General features: G+C 48.7%; 1 protein-coding gene across 3 annotated transcripts; it reads left to right on the top strand.

Moving 5' to 3' along the window:
* Positions 1–6660: 6660 nt before the first annotated feature.
* COQ10A (coenzyme Q10A) lies at positions 6661–12279 on the top strand. Of its 3 annotated transcripts, none has more exons than XM_053555992.1 (5): positions 6661–7171; positions 7720–7866; positions 10434–10626; positions 11116–11217; positions 11517–12279. In XM_053555992.1, the coding sequence occupies exons 1-5, from the start codon at positions 7038–7040 to the stop codon at positions 11682–11684; spliced, it is 744 nt and encodes a 247-aa protein (XP_053411967.1). In that variant the 5' UTR covers positions 6661–7037; the 3' UTR covers positions 11685–12279. The 3 variants fall into 3 exon arrangements, with proteins under 3 accessions (XP_053411967.1, XP_053411968.1, XP_053411969.1); XM_053555993.1 differs by lacking the exon at positions 6661–7171 and adding an exon at positions 7186–7356; XM_053555994.1 differs by lacking the exon at positions 6661–7171 and adding an exon at positions 7211–7326.
* The last annotated feature ends 1082 nt before the right edge of the window (positions 12280–13361 follow it).

The raw sequence follows: 13361 nt of genomic DNA, 5'->3' as shown, positions 1-13361 counted from the left end.
CCTGGAGACCAACGGCTGTCCAGATCGGACCCAACCTACCCGAGCTAACTCCTCAGTCAGCTCTTCCACTTCCCACGTTCCCCACACACTAGGGGAATCTGGAGGTGGAGATTTAGGGAGTATATACGTCTGTAGTCCCAGAGGGAGCAAAGGCGCCTATGTCCACTGGGGGACACATGAATAAGGTCGGTAGAAAGGAACTAGTAAAAGGGCTCAAACTGCAGAGAAACCCCAAGAAAGAATCTCCTGCCGCAGGAAACGCCCACCCAGAAGCTGAGACAACTGGCCGCTGGAGAAGGCCTCCAAAGCCAACGGAAGGGGCGCTTTTCAACTCCCTAATTACTCCATTGCCATGTTAAAGTGGTAGGGTGAGTACACTTCAAAAGATGCAAGTGTTTCTGCCCAGCAAAGGGTGGCGGTGTTTCCACTGCCCCAATGGACAGGGCAAAGAGCCTCAATTAGGGACGAACTGAATGAAAGGAGATCTTTCCAGCCCACATAGGGAAAGGTGGGGAAGAAGTAAAGTGGAGATTAAAAAATGGTACAGCCCTGGCATGGTGGCTCACGCCTGTAATCCTAGCATTCTGGGAGGCAGAGGCTGGAGGAATGTTTAGAGACCATCCCTAGCAAAAGCAAGACCGTCTCTACTAAAAATAGAAAAACTAGCCAGGCTTTGTGGCAGGTGCCTGTAGTCCCATCTAGTGGGGAGGCTAGGCAAGAAGATAGCCTGAGCCCAAGAGTTAGAGGTTGCTATGTGCTGCGATGATGCCAGGGAACTCTACCTAGGGCAATAGAGTAAGACCCTGTCTCAGAAAATAAGTACAGGCCGGGTGTGATGGCTCACACCTATAATCCCTACACTCTGGGAGGCTCAGACGGGTGGATGGCCTGAGTTCACTAGTTCAAGTCCAGCCTGAACAAGAGCAAAACCCTGTCTCTAAAAATTAGCCGAGCTGGCTCTGCGCCTGTAGTACAGTGGTTACAGGCCAGTCACATACACCGGGGGTGGCAGGTTCGAACCCCGCCCTGGCCAGCTAACCAACAATGACAACTGCAACAAAAAATATCTGGCGTTGTAGGGTGACTGTAATCCCAGCTACGCAGGATGCTGAGGGCTAAAGAATCATTTCAGCCCAAGAGATTGAGGTTGCTGTGAGCTATGATACTATGGCACTCTACTGAGAGTGACAAAATGAGACTGTCTCAAAAAAAAAAAAAATATATATATATGAAGTACAATTTATAAAAGGAGATTCAGGGTCTTATTCAGAGCTTAGCAACTCTATACATTGAAGGAAACATATGTATGTAGCATGTGGGTCCCCTGTCAAGGTCGTATATGTATATAGAACCCCCCCTTGCCTTCAGCATCTTGCTAACCACTGGAAGGATACTCAAAACACTGGCAGCAGTGCTTTTCCCTGGAGAGACAAAACTGGAGAACAGAAAAAGAGGAATGAAAGGGAAATTCACCCATATACCTTTTAGAGCTTTTTGATATTTTGAAATTTTACCATGTTGAAAATAAAATTTAAAATATTGTTTAACCCCACTGGTAAATTTGATTCATTTTAAAACAAAACAAAATGAAAAAAAACTTACCTGTTAACCAGGAAGTCTCCCCTGATTAATAGGCTAGTTTCCTTTTGTTAGTACTTTTTTTTTCTTTTTTCTTCTTTGAGACAGAGTCTCACATGTTGCTCTAGGTAGAGTGCTGTGGCATCTCAGCTCGCAGAGACCACTCAAACTCTTGGGCTTAACCGATTCTCTTGCCTCAGCCTCCCAAGTAGCTGGGACTACAGGTGCCTGCCACAATGCCCAGCTATTTTTTTGTTGTAGTTGTCATTGTTGGCCCAGGCTGGGTTTGAACCCGACAGCCCCAGTGTATTCAACCCCTGAGCTACGGGCGCCAAACCAGTTAGTACTTTTTAAAATTTGTATTTTGTTACTTCTTTGAGACAGTCTCACTATGTCACCTTGGGTAGAGTGCTATGGCATCACAGCTCACAGCAACTTCAAACTCTTGGGCTTAAGCAATGTTCTTGCCTCAGCCACCCAAGTAGCTGGGACTATAGGCGCCTGCCACAACATGCGGCTATTTTTTTAGAGACAAGGTCTTGCTTTTGCTGAGGCTGGTCTTGAACCTGTGAGCTCAGGGCAATCCACCTGCCTCAGCCTCCCAGATGATGATGATGATGATGATAAGGTAGAAGTAGAAACCAAAAGCAGCTAGGGATAAGATGGATATGGGTGTTAGGACTTGGCTATCTGACATGATGGGCCTTTCAGGAAGGGTAGGATATAACCCAGATGGTATCCATTGCCCAAAATAGCTCTTGGTAACCTGAGGATTCGGAGTCAGGGGTTGAGCTAGGGTCATGTGCCTGGGTCTGGCTTGGGGATGGAGGTGAAAAAGGGAAGTTGTCAGCCTGATTATGTGGGTGGCTGTAAGGTGGAGGAAGGGCTAGAAGAGTTATTTTTAATATTATTCAGAACACAGAAAGAGGATTTCCCAGTAGGGAAAAAAGGGGTGTGATGTAGGTATGTAACACTGATACCTTCAGGACTCAGGGAGACACAAAAAGTGGAGAAGGAGAAAGACCAAAGGGGTGGCAAAAATTTCTTCTGTGGACAGTACTTGTGTATTCAAACTACAGAATTCACATTTGGTTAACTCGAGGCAGATGCCTATCTTTTTAAACCTCAGTTTTCCTTCCTCTCACTAATGTTAAGACTCATCGTGTATAGGGTCCTAACTTACTCAGAGGTAAGTAATGGTGTCTCACCACTTCTCAGCCTTTTGGCCAAGATCAAGTGCAGATGTAATTATGTCTCTTTTTGAGGAGCTTACAACTTAACACACATACACACATACAACAACTAGAGAATATAGGATACATGCTAGTTCATGTGGCATAATGTGTTTAGAGTAATGTTGAGGGATGGGTTCAGCCAAGAGGGTCTTCCTGGAGGAGGTGTATTTTGAATCAGTATTTTTTTTTTGCAGTTTTTGGTGGGGGTGAGGTTTGAACCTACCTCCTCTGGCATAAGGGGCCAGCACCCTACCCCTTTGAGCCACAGGCGCCACCCAAATTATTATTATTCTTTTTTTTTTTTTTGTAGAGACAGAGTCTCACTTTATCACCCTTGGTAGAGTGCCATAGTGTAACACAGCTCACAGCAACCTCCAACTCCTGGGCTTAGGCAATTCTCTTGCCTCAGCCTGCCCAGTACCTGGGACTTACAGGCACCCGCCACGACGCTTGGCTATTTTTTTGTTGCAGTTTGGCTAGGGCCAGGTTTGAATCCACCACCTTTGGTATATGGGACCAGCACCCTACTCACTGAGCCACAGATGCTGCCCAAAGAGAGAAGGGAAGTACATTTTTTGCATTTTTTTTTCTTTGCCGGGGCTGGGGCTGGGTTTGAACCCGTCACATCTGGCATATGGGCGGCATCCTACCCCTTTGAGCCACAGGTGGTGCCCCCCAAAAGCACTTTGACAGTTTCTTTTCTTTTCTTTTTTTTTGGCCAGGGCTGGGCTTGAACCCATCGCCTCCAGCATATGGGGCTGGCGCCCTACTCCTTCGAGCCACAGTCGCTGCCATGAATCAGTATTTAAACGAAGTTATTGATGTACAATGGCAGGGATGTGGCAGTAAATCAAATACAGGGGATAAACTAGGAAAAATTTAAATGGCAGTAATTAGCTAATCTAATTAGTAGGGGGACAGTAAGAAAATTGGCTTGGTAGGCCTATTGGACCTTGGGGATTCTGTAGCAGTTAACTCAGTTAAGGAAGAGTGTTAATGAGGTCACAATTAGGTCAGGTCATGTATCCCAGTTAATTTCTTCTATCCACCTAGGTCCTTAATTCTCATTCAAAGCAGCTCTCTCCAGCCGGCACCATGGCTCACGCCTGTAATTCTAGCACTCTGGGAAGCCAAGACAGGAGGATCACTTGAACTCAGGAGCTGGAGATGAGCTTAAGCAAGACTGATACCCTGTCGCTACTAAAAATAGAAAAATTAGCCTGTCATTGTGGTGGGTGCCTGTAGTCCCAACTACTTGGGAGGCTGAGGCAGGAGGATCGCTTGAACCCAGGAGTTTGATGTTGCTATGAACTATGATGCCTGGGTGACAAAGTGAGACTCTGTCTCAAAAAAAAAAAAAGGCAGCTGTCTCACATATGTAAGCCCTTAGTCAAAAGAGCTGGGGCTGGACACATTGAAGTAAATGTGTCCTTCAGTGTCACATGTCCACTTGAAGGTGACTCCAGATTATCATCTTTGAACTGAAGGAGATACTGTACCATGGTAGCGGGGACGGGTATGGAGGGTGTGCACATGTCAAGTCCTCTGAAGTGCTGAGGGGAAATGAAGAGATTTCAGGAGAGAAAAAAGCAATATCTTTCTCTAACTTGGGGTTTCATGCCCCCTAATAGGAAAAAAGAGAATAAAAGGAAAGATGACAGATCCTTCATGTGGTCAACAATTATTTATTGAACTAGTAGTACTAAATGCTATGGAAGCAGAACAGTGTTTTGGGGGCGGCGCCTGTGGCTCAGTGAGTAGGGCGCTGTCCCCATATGCCGAGGGTGGCGGGTTCAAACCCAGCCCCCGCCAAACTGCAACAAAAAAATAGCCGGGCGTTGTGGCAGGCGCCTGTGGTTCTGGCTACTCGGGAGGCTGAGGCAAGAGAATGGCTTAGGCCCAGGAGTTGGAGGTTGCTGTGAGCTGTGTGAGGCCACGGCACTCTACCGAGGGCCATAAAGTAAGACTCTGTCTCTACAAAAAAAAAAAAAAAAGAACAGTGTTTTTTAAATTAATTAATTAATTTGCCTTGATGTTAAAATTACCGGGGAATTTTAAAATATTTTGTAGAGTTTTGGGGTCTCCCTGTGTTGCTTAGCTAGTCTTGGATTCTGAGGCTCCAGCCATCCTCCTGCTTCAGTCTCCCAGAGTGCTGTGATTATAGGTAGGGCCACATTAAAAATTTTCAATTGCTCTGGCATCCACCTAAATCGAGTCCTCTGTCTTTCTTCTTTTTTTTTTTTTTCTTTTTTGTAGAGACAGAGTCTCACTTCATTACCCTCGGTAGAGTGCCGTGGCATCACACAGCTCACAGCAACCTCCAACTCCTGGGCTTGGGCATCACACAGCTCACAGCAACCTCCAACTCCTGGGCTTAGGCGATTCTCTTGCCTCAGCCTCCAGAGTAGCTGGGACTTCAGGCGCCCACCACAACGGCAGGCTATTGCAGTTTGGCCGGGGCGCGTTTGAAGCCGCCACCTTCAGTAATGGGGCCGGCGCCCTACCCGCTGAACCACAGGCGCCCCCCCCCCCACTTTTGTTTTTTTTGAAACAGATTCTCACTTGTTCTCCCTTGGTAGAATGCTGTGGCATCAAAGCTCACAGCAACCTCTTAACTCTTGGGCTGAAGCGATTCTCTTGCTCCTCCCCAGTAGCTGAGACTATGGGTGCCACCCACAATGTCCGGCTATATTTAGACACTGGGCCTCGGGCCCAGTGACTCTCTGGCTCAGGCTGGTCTTGACCTATGAGCTCAGTCAATCCACCTGCCTCGGCCTCTTAAGTGTTGGGATTACAGGCGTAAGCCACTGCACCCGGCCCCAGTCATCTTTCTAATTGTTTTATTTAATTCTCTCTCTTTTTTTTTTTGGTAGAGACAGAGTCTCACTTTACTGCCCTCGGTAGAGTGCCGTGGCGTCACACGGCTCACAGCAACCTCCAGCTCTTGGGCTTACGTGATTCTCCCTCCCGAGCAGCTGGGACTACAAGCGCCCGCCACAAGGCCCGGCTATTTTTTTGTTGCAGTTTGGCCGGGGCTGGGTTTGAACCTGCCACCCTCGGTATATGGGGCCAGCGCCCTACTCACTGAGCCACAGGCGCCGCCCCACTCTCTCTCTTTTTTTTTTTTTAACCCGCCACCCTCGGTATGTGGGGCTGTCGCCCATTCTCCTCTCTTTTTTATTTTTTTATTTTTATTTTTTTTTGCAGTTTTTGGCAGGGGCTGGGCTCGAAGTCGCCACCTCCGCACATGGGGCCAGCGCCCCATTCCACAGGAGTCTTCTTTTTTATTCTTTTCTTCTCTCCACTGTTATCAAGAGCATTTTTTTCCTCCTTGCATCATACAAGGTAGTACTATGATAATTAAATGCCTGGGTTTCTGTCTCACTCTTCTTCAAGTGCACACTTTTCTTTTCTTTCTTTCTTTCTTTTTTTTTTTTTTTTTTTTTTTGCCGTTTTTGGCCGGGGCTGGGTTTGAACCTCCGGCATATGGGGCCGGCGCCCTACCCATTTGAGCCACAAGCGCCGCCCCAAGTGAACACTTTTCCAAAGATTGTTCTCTAGTCTAAAATTGTCTGGTTCTTTCCATCCCAACTTCTTTCTGTAAATATTAAAAGAGAAAACTGCAAAATCTTAGCTCAGAGCTTGCTTGGAACGTAATTTCCTTTCTCAAAGATGTAATACAGGCCCTGTGGAGGCTACAAAGATGAACAGATCTTCTATTATACAAACAAGACGGAATATGATAAAGGCTCTAAGAGAGGCGTTCAGAGGATCACAGATATCTGCTATTGACACGCCCACGAAATTGCCTCTGTGCCTACGCATCAGGTCCTGTGACCCACGGAGTTGCCAAGTCGTTTCTGCCTGATGACCTCGCTTCCCTGGGTCAGCTCTGCAGCTTCTCAAACACATATCCCAGAGCCCTTACTCGCCCGGGGTGTGGAACTACATCTCCCAACCCACAGCGTTGTCCCCTTCCTTCCTCCCTCTCCCAGTCCCGAGCCATGGCAACGGCGTGACGTGGGGGTACCGGGAGCTGCGGAACAGCGGTACCGGCTTCAGTTCTAGCCTACCCGGCCGTCAGGACCGGAGCAGGGCGAGGAGCCGTCGCTGCCCCCGCGGGTCGCCCGGGATCCACTGGGCAGTCGCTTCCTGCCGTTCCTCCTCTGGAGTGAGTGGGAGCAGCCAGTGTCGGATCCCACTGGGCTAGGGAGTGTCGCGCGCATGGCCTCGGCCGGCGCGCGGCGGTTTTCCACTGGGACCCGCGCGGCTGCCCAGCACTGCGGAGTCCTCTCGCTCCGCCCGGGCGCGCGCCCGGCCCCGCCTCCAGGCCCTCTGCGACAGCCGCGACCAATGAGGTGAGCCGAGGCGCGGACGTCCGCTCCGGGCAACAGGGGGTCGCTTAGGACCCCGAGGTTCTGCGGTGGAAGGTTGCAGCCTTGGGATGCAGGCGCGGTGGCAGCCCGCAGCGTTGTGCCCGGGGACCTCATGCGGAGCTTTGGAGGATGCTTTTGCAAGTTATACGAGAAGGGATGCCCTCGGGGTGGGTGTCCAACCACTTTTTGGCCCTGGTGGGCGCTCTAGCAATAACGGGCCTGGCGGGGCCTAGGGCAGAGACTCTTAGAATCTTAGCTTCAGTAGTAGCGTAGCCTGAGTGGAAGGCTACTGGGGCTTCGTGTGCACTCTGCTTTTTCCCATTCCCACCCCAAGCCCTGTCCTCAGCTACCCTAGACCTTTTGCACTCGTGATTGCTTGGCCAGAGGGCCTGGCCGGCGCAGCAGGTGCTGGGGGGGAAAGCCAGTCTGAACGTCCTTCCTCTGGGGTGCGCCCTTCTTCCTCTTCACCTGAAAATGTTAAAGGAATATAAAGAAGAGTAAGGTTTCCTCTTCTTTCCTTTTGGCCTTAGGTTTCTGATCTCCTGCAGCCTTTTCTTGCCTAGGGCTGCCCAGGTCTTGGTGGCTGAAGCTGGCTTACCTCCCAGCCGTTCTTTCATGGGCTTTGCTGCCCCCTTCACCAACAAGCGAAAGGCTTACTCGGAGCGCAGGATCATGGGGTGAGCATCCTTTCCCACCCTGTACCCTTTTTTTTTTTTTTTTTGTAGAGACAGAGTCTCACTTTACCGCCCTCGGTAGAGTGCCATAACATCCCACGGCTCACAGCAACCTCCAGCTTTGGGGTTTACGCGATTCTCTTGTCTCAGTCTCCCGAGCAGCTGGGACTACAGGCGCCTGCCACAACGCCCGGCTATTTTTTGGTTACAGTTTGGCCGAGGCCGGGTTTGAACCCGCTACCCTCGGTATATGATGCCGGCGACCTACTCACTGAGCCACAGGCGCCACCCCCTGTACCCTTTTATCTCCCCTTTGCCTCCAATAACCATGTCGAGGCTAGAATGTAAGAGTACCAGTAGGGGGCAAGGTTAATTAATATCTGGCTCCAGATCTATTATTTATCCTTTTATTCTCCCATGCCAGCCTCCAAAACTTGATTTCCCCCTTTTTCAGTTCCTGTATATCTGCAAGTAAAATAAGACTAGGGTTGGACCCTACTCTAGGACTGTTATTTCTCTGGTGACCTGACTTTTAAAAACTGTGTTCTAGGCTCCGTGCCTATAGCTCAGTGGCTAGGGCCTAGGCCACATACACTGGACCAGGCGGGTTCAAACCCAACCAGGGCCTGCTGAACAATAATGACAATTACAACAACAACAACAACAACAACAACAAAAATAGCTGGGTGTTGTGGCAGGCACCTGCAGTCCCAGCTACTTGGGAGACTGAGGCAAGAGAATTGCTTAAGCCCAAGAGTTGGAGGTTGCCGTGAGCTGTGACGCCATGGCATTCTACTGAGGGCAACATAGTGAGACTCTGTCTCAAAAAAAAAAAGTGTTCTGGGTGGCGCCTGTGGCTCAGTCAGTAAGGCGCCGGCCACATATACCGAGGGTGGCGGGTTCAAACCCAGCCCAGGCCAAACTGCAACCAAAAAATAGCCGGGCATTGTGGCAGGCGCCTGTAGTCCCAGCTACTTGGGAGGCTGAGGCAAGAGAATCGCTTAAGCCCAAGAGTTGGAGGTTGCTGTGAGCTATGAGGCCACGGCACTCTACTGAGGGCCCTAAAGTGAGACTCTGTCTCTACAAAAAAAAAAAAAGTGTTCTACACTGGGGGCAGTGGCTCACGCGTGTGATCCCAGCTACTTGGGAGGCTGAGGCAAAAGAATCTCTTCAGCCCTAGAGTTTGAAGTTGCTGTGAGTTATGACGCCATGGCACTAGGGTGACAAAGTGAGATTCTGTCTCTTAAAAAAAAAAAAGTGTTCTGAGCACAGTGTAATGGCTTTTTTTTTTTTTTTGAGAAAGTCTTATTTTGTTGCCCATTGTACAGTGCCATATCGTCATAGCTCACAGCAGCCTCAACTCTTGGGCTAAAGTGATCATCCTTCTGCCTCAGCCTCCCAAGTAGCTGGAACAACAGGCACGGGCCACCACACCCAGCTATTGTTTGAGACTGGGGTCTTGCTCTTGCTCAGGCTGGTCTTGAACTTCTGAGCTCAGGTGATCCACCCATCTCAGCCTTCCAGAGAAATAGCTAACTTAATTTAGTACGTGCTACATGCACACAGCTAGGCTGCTTAGATTTTTATCATTTAATCCTCACAACAAACCTACAAATCAGGTACTATTAATTGCCTCTGATTTATAGATGAGCAATGTAGGCACAGGTAATTTTCCTAGGGCTCAATCACATTAAACTATTTTTGCCTGCCTTGTCAGGAAGTTATAGAGCTGGGGTCTGATTTTTGTGTGATCACTAGTAAAACTGACAGCCTGTTCTTAGATGTCCCTCTCTCCTACGATAAAAATAATGAATGCCAAAGCATTCTGTAAACTGCAAAACATAACGTAATGTTAGCATCATGGAGATTTGCACAATTGCTTTTTTTTTTTTTTTTTTTAGAGACAGAGTCTCACTTTATCTCTCTCAGTAGAGTGCTGTGACATCACAGCAACCTCCAGCTCTTGGGTTTAGGCTATTCTCTTGCCTCAGCCTTCTGAGTAGCTGGGATTATAGACACCACCATAGCACCTGGCTATTTTGTTAGTTTGTTGCAGTTTGGCAGGGCCAAAATCAAACCCAAACCCAACCCACCACCCTGGGTGGTATATGGGGCCGGCACCCTGCAGAGCCACAGGCGCCCCCCCCACTCCCTTTTTGAGAGTCTCATTATGTCGCCCTTGGTAGAGTGCCGTGACATCACAACTCACCGCAATCTCAAACTCTTGGGCTTAAGCAATTCTCTTGCCTCAGCCTCCCAAGTAGCTGGGACTACAGGTGCCTGCCACAAGGCCTGGCTATTTCTTGGCTGCAGTTGTCATTGTTATTTTAGCAGGCCCGGGCCGGGCTTGAACCTGCTAGCCTTGCTGTATGTGACTGGTACCCTAACTCACTGAGCTAGGGGCGCTGAGCCTGCACAATTGCTTTTGAGAAGTCATTCATTCAGGCTTATTTGGATCTTCTAGTTCCTGAAGGTGCATGGTTAATGGATAAAGTTATGAGCTGGAGACTTATGGCAAAGAGAAACCTGACCCAGCTGGCAGTTCCTTGGCCTGATTCCTCTTCCCCTAGGTATTCAATGCAGGAGATGTATGAGGTGGTGTCCAACGTCCAGGAATATCGCGAGTTTGTGCCCTGGTGTAAGAAGTCTCTGGTGGTATCTAGCCGTAAAGGTCACCTGAAGGCCCAGTTGGAGGTTGGCTTTCCACCTGTCATTGAACGTTATACCTCTGCAGTTTCCATGGTCAAACCTCACATGGTCAAGGTAAGGCCTGATTGGGAGTGTCCAATACGTTTTTGTGTTCCTTAGCACTGTCACATTAAAAGGGCTATTTTGGGGCGGCGCCTGTGGCTCAGTGAGTAGGGCGCCGGCCCCATATGCCCAGGGTGGCAGGTTCAAACCCAGCCCCAGCCAAACTGCAACAAAAAAATAGCCGGGTGTTGTGGCGGGCGCCTGTAGTCCCAGCTGCTCGGGAGACTGAGGCAAGAGAATCGTGTAAGCCCAAGAGTTAGAGGTTGCTGTGAGCCGTGTGACGCCACGGCACTCTACCCGAGGGCGGTACAGTGAGACTGTCTCTACAAAAGAATAAATAAATAAAAGGGCTATTTTGGCCTTCCTTGTAATTACTGTATCTCCACATGACAAATATTTTTCTGATAAAATATTAGAAGAGATTGAAGATGGCTTTCAATTCCTTCAAAGTGCCTCCTATACTTACTAATGTTATTTAACAAACTGATTGTTCTATTCTAGGCTATTTGTACTGATGGCAAGCTCTTCAACCACTTAGAGACGGTTTGGCGATTCAGCCCTGGTATTCCTGCCTATCCCCGAACCTGTACTGTGGACTTTTCGGTGAGTCAGGAGGCTGTGTAGCATAGGGCTAGGGTTGCATGTGGGGCAGAAATGAAGTACTGTGACAGGATTATTCTTTAAGTATAGCTAGCACTTAGCATTTCTGAGGTCAGTTTCCACAGGTCTGAACCTGTACCAACCTGTACTCTGTGCTCAGCCTTGTTAGGGATCTCAAGGGGATCTAAGGAACTGTAGGAGGGCGGGGGAGGAAAAGGAACTGAGGAACCGCGTCCTTGCATTTGGCCAGAGATTATCCAAAATGGCCTTGAAGTTTCTGACTGTCTCTTACCTATTCCCAGATTTCCTTTGAATTTCGTTCTCTGCTGCACTCCCAGCTGGCCACTATGTTTTTTGACGAGGTTGTGAAACAGAATGTTGCTGCCTTTGAGCGTCGGGCAGCCACCAAGTTTGGTCCAGAAACAGCCATCCCCCGTGAACTGATGTTCCATGAAGTGCACCAGACTTGAGGCAAAGGATTTTTCCTTAAGTCTTTCCTCTACTCCCCTTCCTCTTATTTGGTTTGGCTCCTGTTCCTATGAGAGGAGACTGTGCTCATAAATACTGTTCCTCCCCTCAATTCCCCAGAAATTGGGTTCTATGCTGGGGGAAAGAAAAAGTGGGGGTGGGGAAATGTGACATGCCCAGGAAAGGGTCAGGCCCATGCTGAGAGCCTGATATGACTTCAGCCTTTTCACAGTGAATCAGAATCAAGACTGTGTGGTTGTCTCCGGGCCCTGTCAGGGCACCTTAGTTTCTGATTACAGTAAGATAGTAACTTCTCTAAGAACTAAATAAATTGAAATTTTCTTCTGGCACAGAGGTACTGAGTAGTAACTTCTGCACTGCCTGAAGTTAAAAGGCAACCTGCCCCCCAACCTAAAATCTGTAAAGCCTTATCTAAGAATATTTCCATGCTGCCTGGCTAGTAGATAACAAGGAGGCTTTCTTACCATCAGTGCCACAGGGCCCAGGAGAAAAAAAACAAATTACTGAACAGAAGTGTCTTTGTTCTCTTAGGTTGTACCTTATTCTTCCACTTGATCTGAATTTTTATAAAATTTCAATAAATTATGACTGTGAATTTGGCTTTAATGTATTGTTTCTTGAAGGAGTATGTAGATAAAGCAGAGTAGATGAAAAGTCATGGCTTCCTTCCCTGGGGGAATGAAGGTGTAAGAAGGCCTCTTGGACATAGTGTCCCTGCTAACTATAGTAGCATATGCTACAAGCCAGGACCCAGGACCCACCCCCTTGCCTATTTATAGACTTTTTGAGAAGGTCAGTTGCAGCAAGAGTCTTAGGCCAGAATCATCTGGTCTTAGACCTCCCATATATCTGATGCCCTCAGGACCACCTCTTGTTATTTTGGTGACCTCCTTAAGAGAAGCAGCACAGCCCTCTAGTGGCTTGGGTCCTGAGCTAGCAGTCCCCAGCCCATTTGTTCCTGGTGTACTGTGGCTTGTTCCTTTCACCCAGTGGGATAGACCAGTTTTTATTTTTTCTTCTTCTTTGAGACAAAGCCTCAAGCTGTCGCCTTGGGTAGAGTGCCGTGGTATCACAGCTCACAGCAACCTCCAACTCTTGGGCTCAAGTGATTCTCCTGCCTCCGCCTCCCAAGTAGCTGGGACTACAGGCGCCTGCCACATCGCCCGGCTATTTTTTGGTTGCAGCTGTCATTGTTGTTTGGCAGGCTAGGGCTGGATTCAAACCTGCCAGCTCAGGTGTTATGAGGCTGGTGTCTTAGCCACTTGAGCCACAGCCATCAAGCCTAAACCAGTTCTTATTCACATAAGCACTCCTGGTCTCAGAGGTAGTCCTTGAATGATAATAGTCCTTAAATCAATGTCCTTACAACAGAATTGGGCAGCGCCTGTGGCTCAGTCGGTAAGGCGCCGGCCCCATATACCGAGGGTGGCGGGTTCAAGCCCGGCCCCAGCCAAACTGCAACCAAAAAATAGCTGGGCATTGTGGCGGGCGCCTGTGGTCCCAGCTACTCGGGAGGCCGAGGCAAGAGAATCGCCTAAGCCCAGGAGCTGGAGGTTGCTGTGAGCTGTGTGATGCCACGGCACTCTACCGAGGGCGATAAAGTGAGACTCTGTCTCTACAAAAAAGAAAAAAAACAGAATTAAGGTTAGGGGCTAAAA

Source organism: Nycticebus coucang, chromosome 12, assembly GCF_027406575.1.
Source record: "Nycticebus coucang isolate mNycCou1 chromosome 12, mNycCou1.pri, whole genome shotgun sequence".
Classification (NCBI taxonomy): domain Eukaryota; kingdom Metazoa; phylum Chordata; class Mammalia; order Primates; family Lorisidae; genus Nycticebus; species Nycticebus coucang.
The sequence above is the reverse complement of the archived record's forward strand: the minus strand, read 5'-3'. Positions and strand labels throughout refer to the sequence as shown.

Excerpts from the sequence above, each read along its gene's own strand:
- COQ10A (XM_053555992.1), top strand. The coding sequence starts at position 7,038 with ATGGCCTCGGCCGGCGCGCGGCGGTTTTCCACTGGGACCCGCGCGGCT. Across the intron at positions 7,172-7,719 it reads CGACAGCCGCGACCAATGAG|GTTTCTGATCTCCTGCAGCC; the intron begins GTGAGCCGAGGC and ends TTTTGGCCTTAG. Across the intron at positions 7,867-10,433 it reads TCGGAGCGCAGGATCATGGG|GTATTCAATGCAGGAGATGT; the intron begins GTGAGCATCCTT and ends CTCTTCCCCTAG.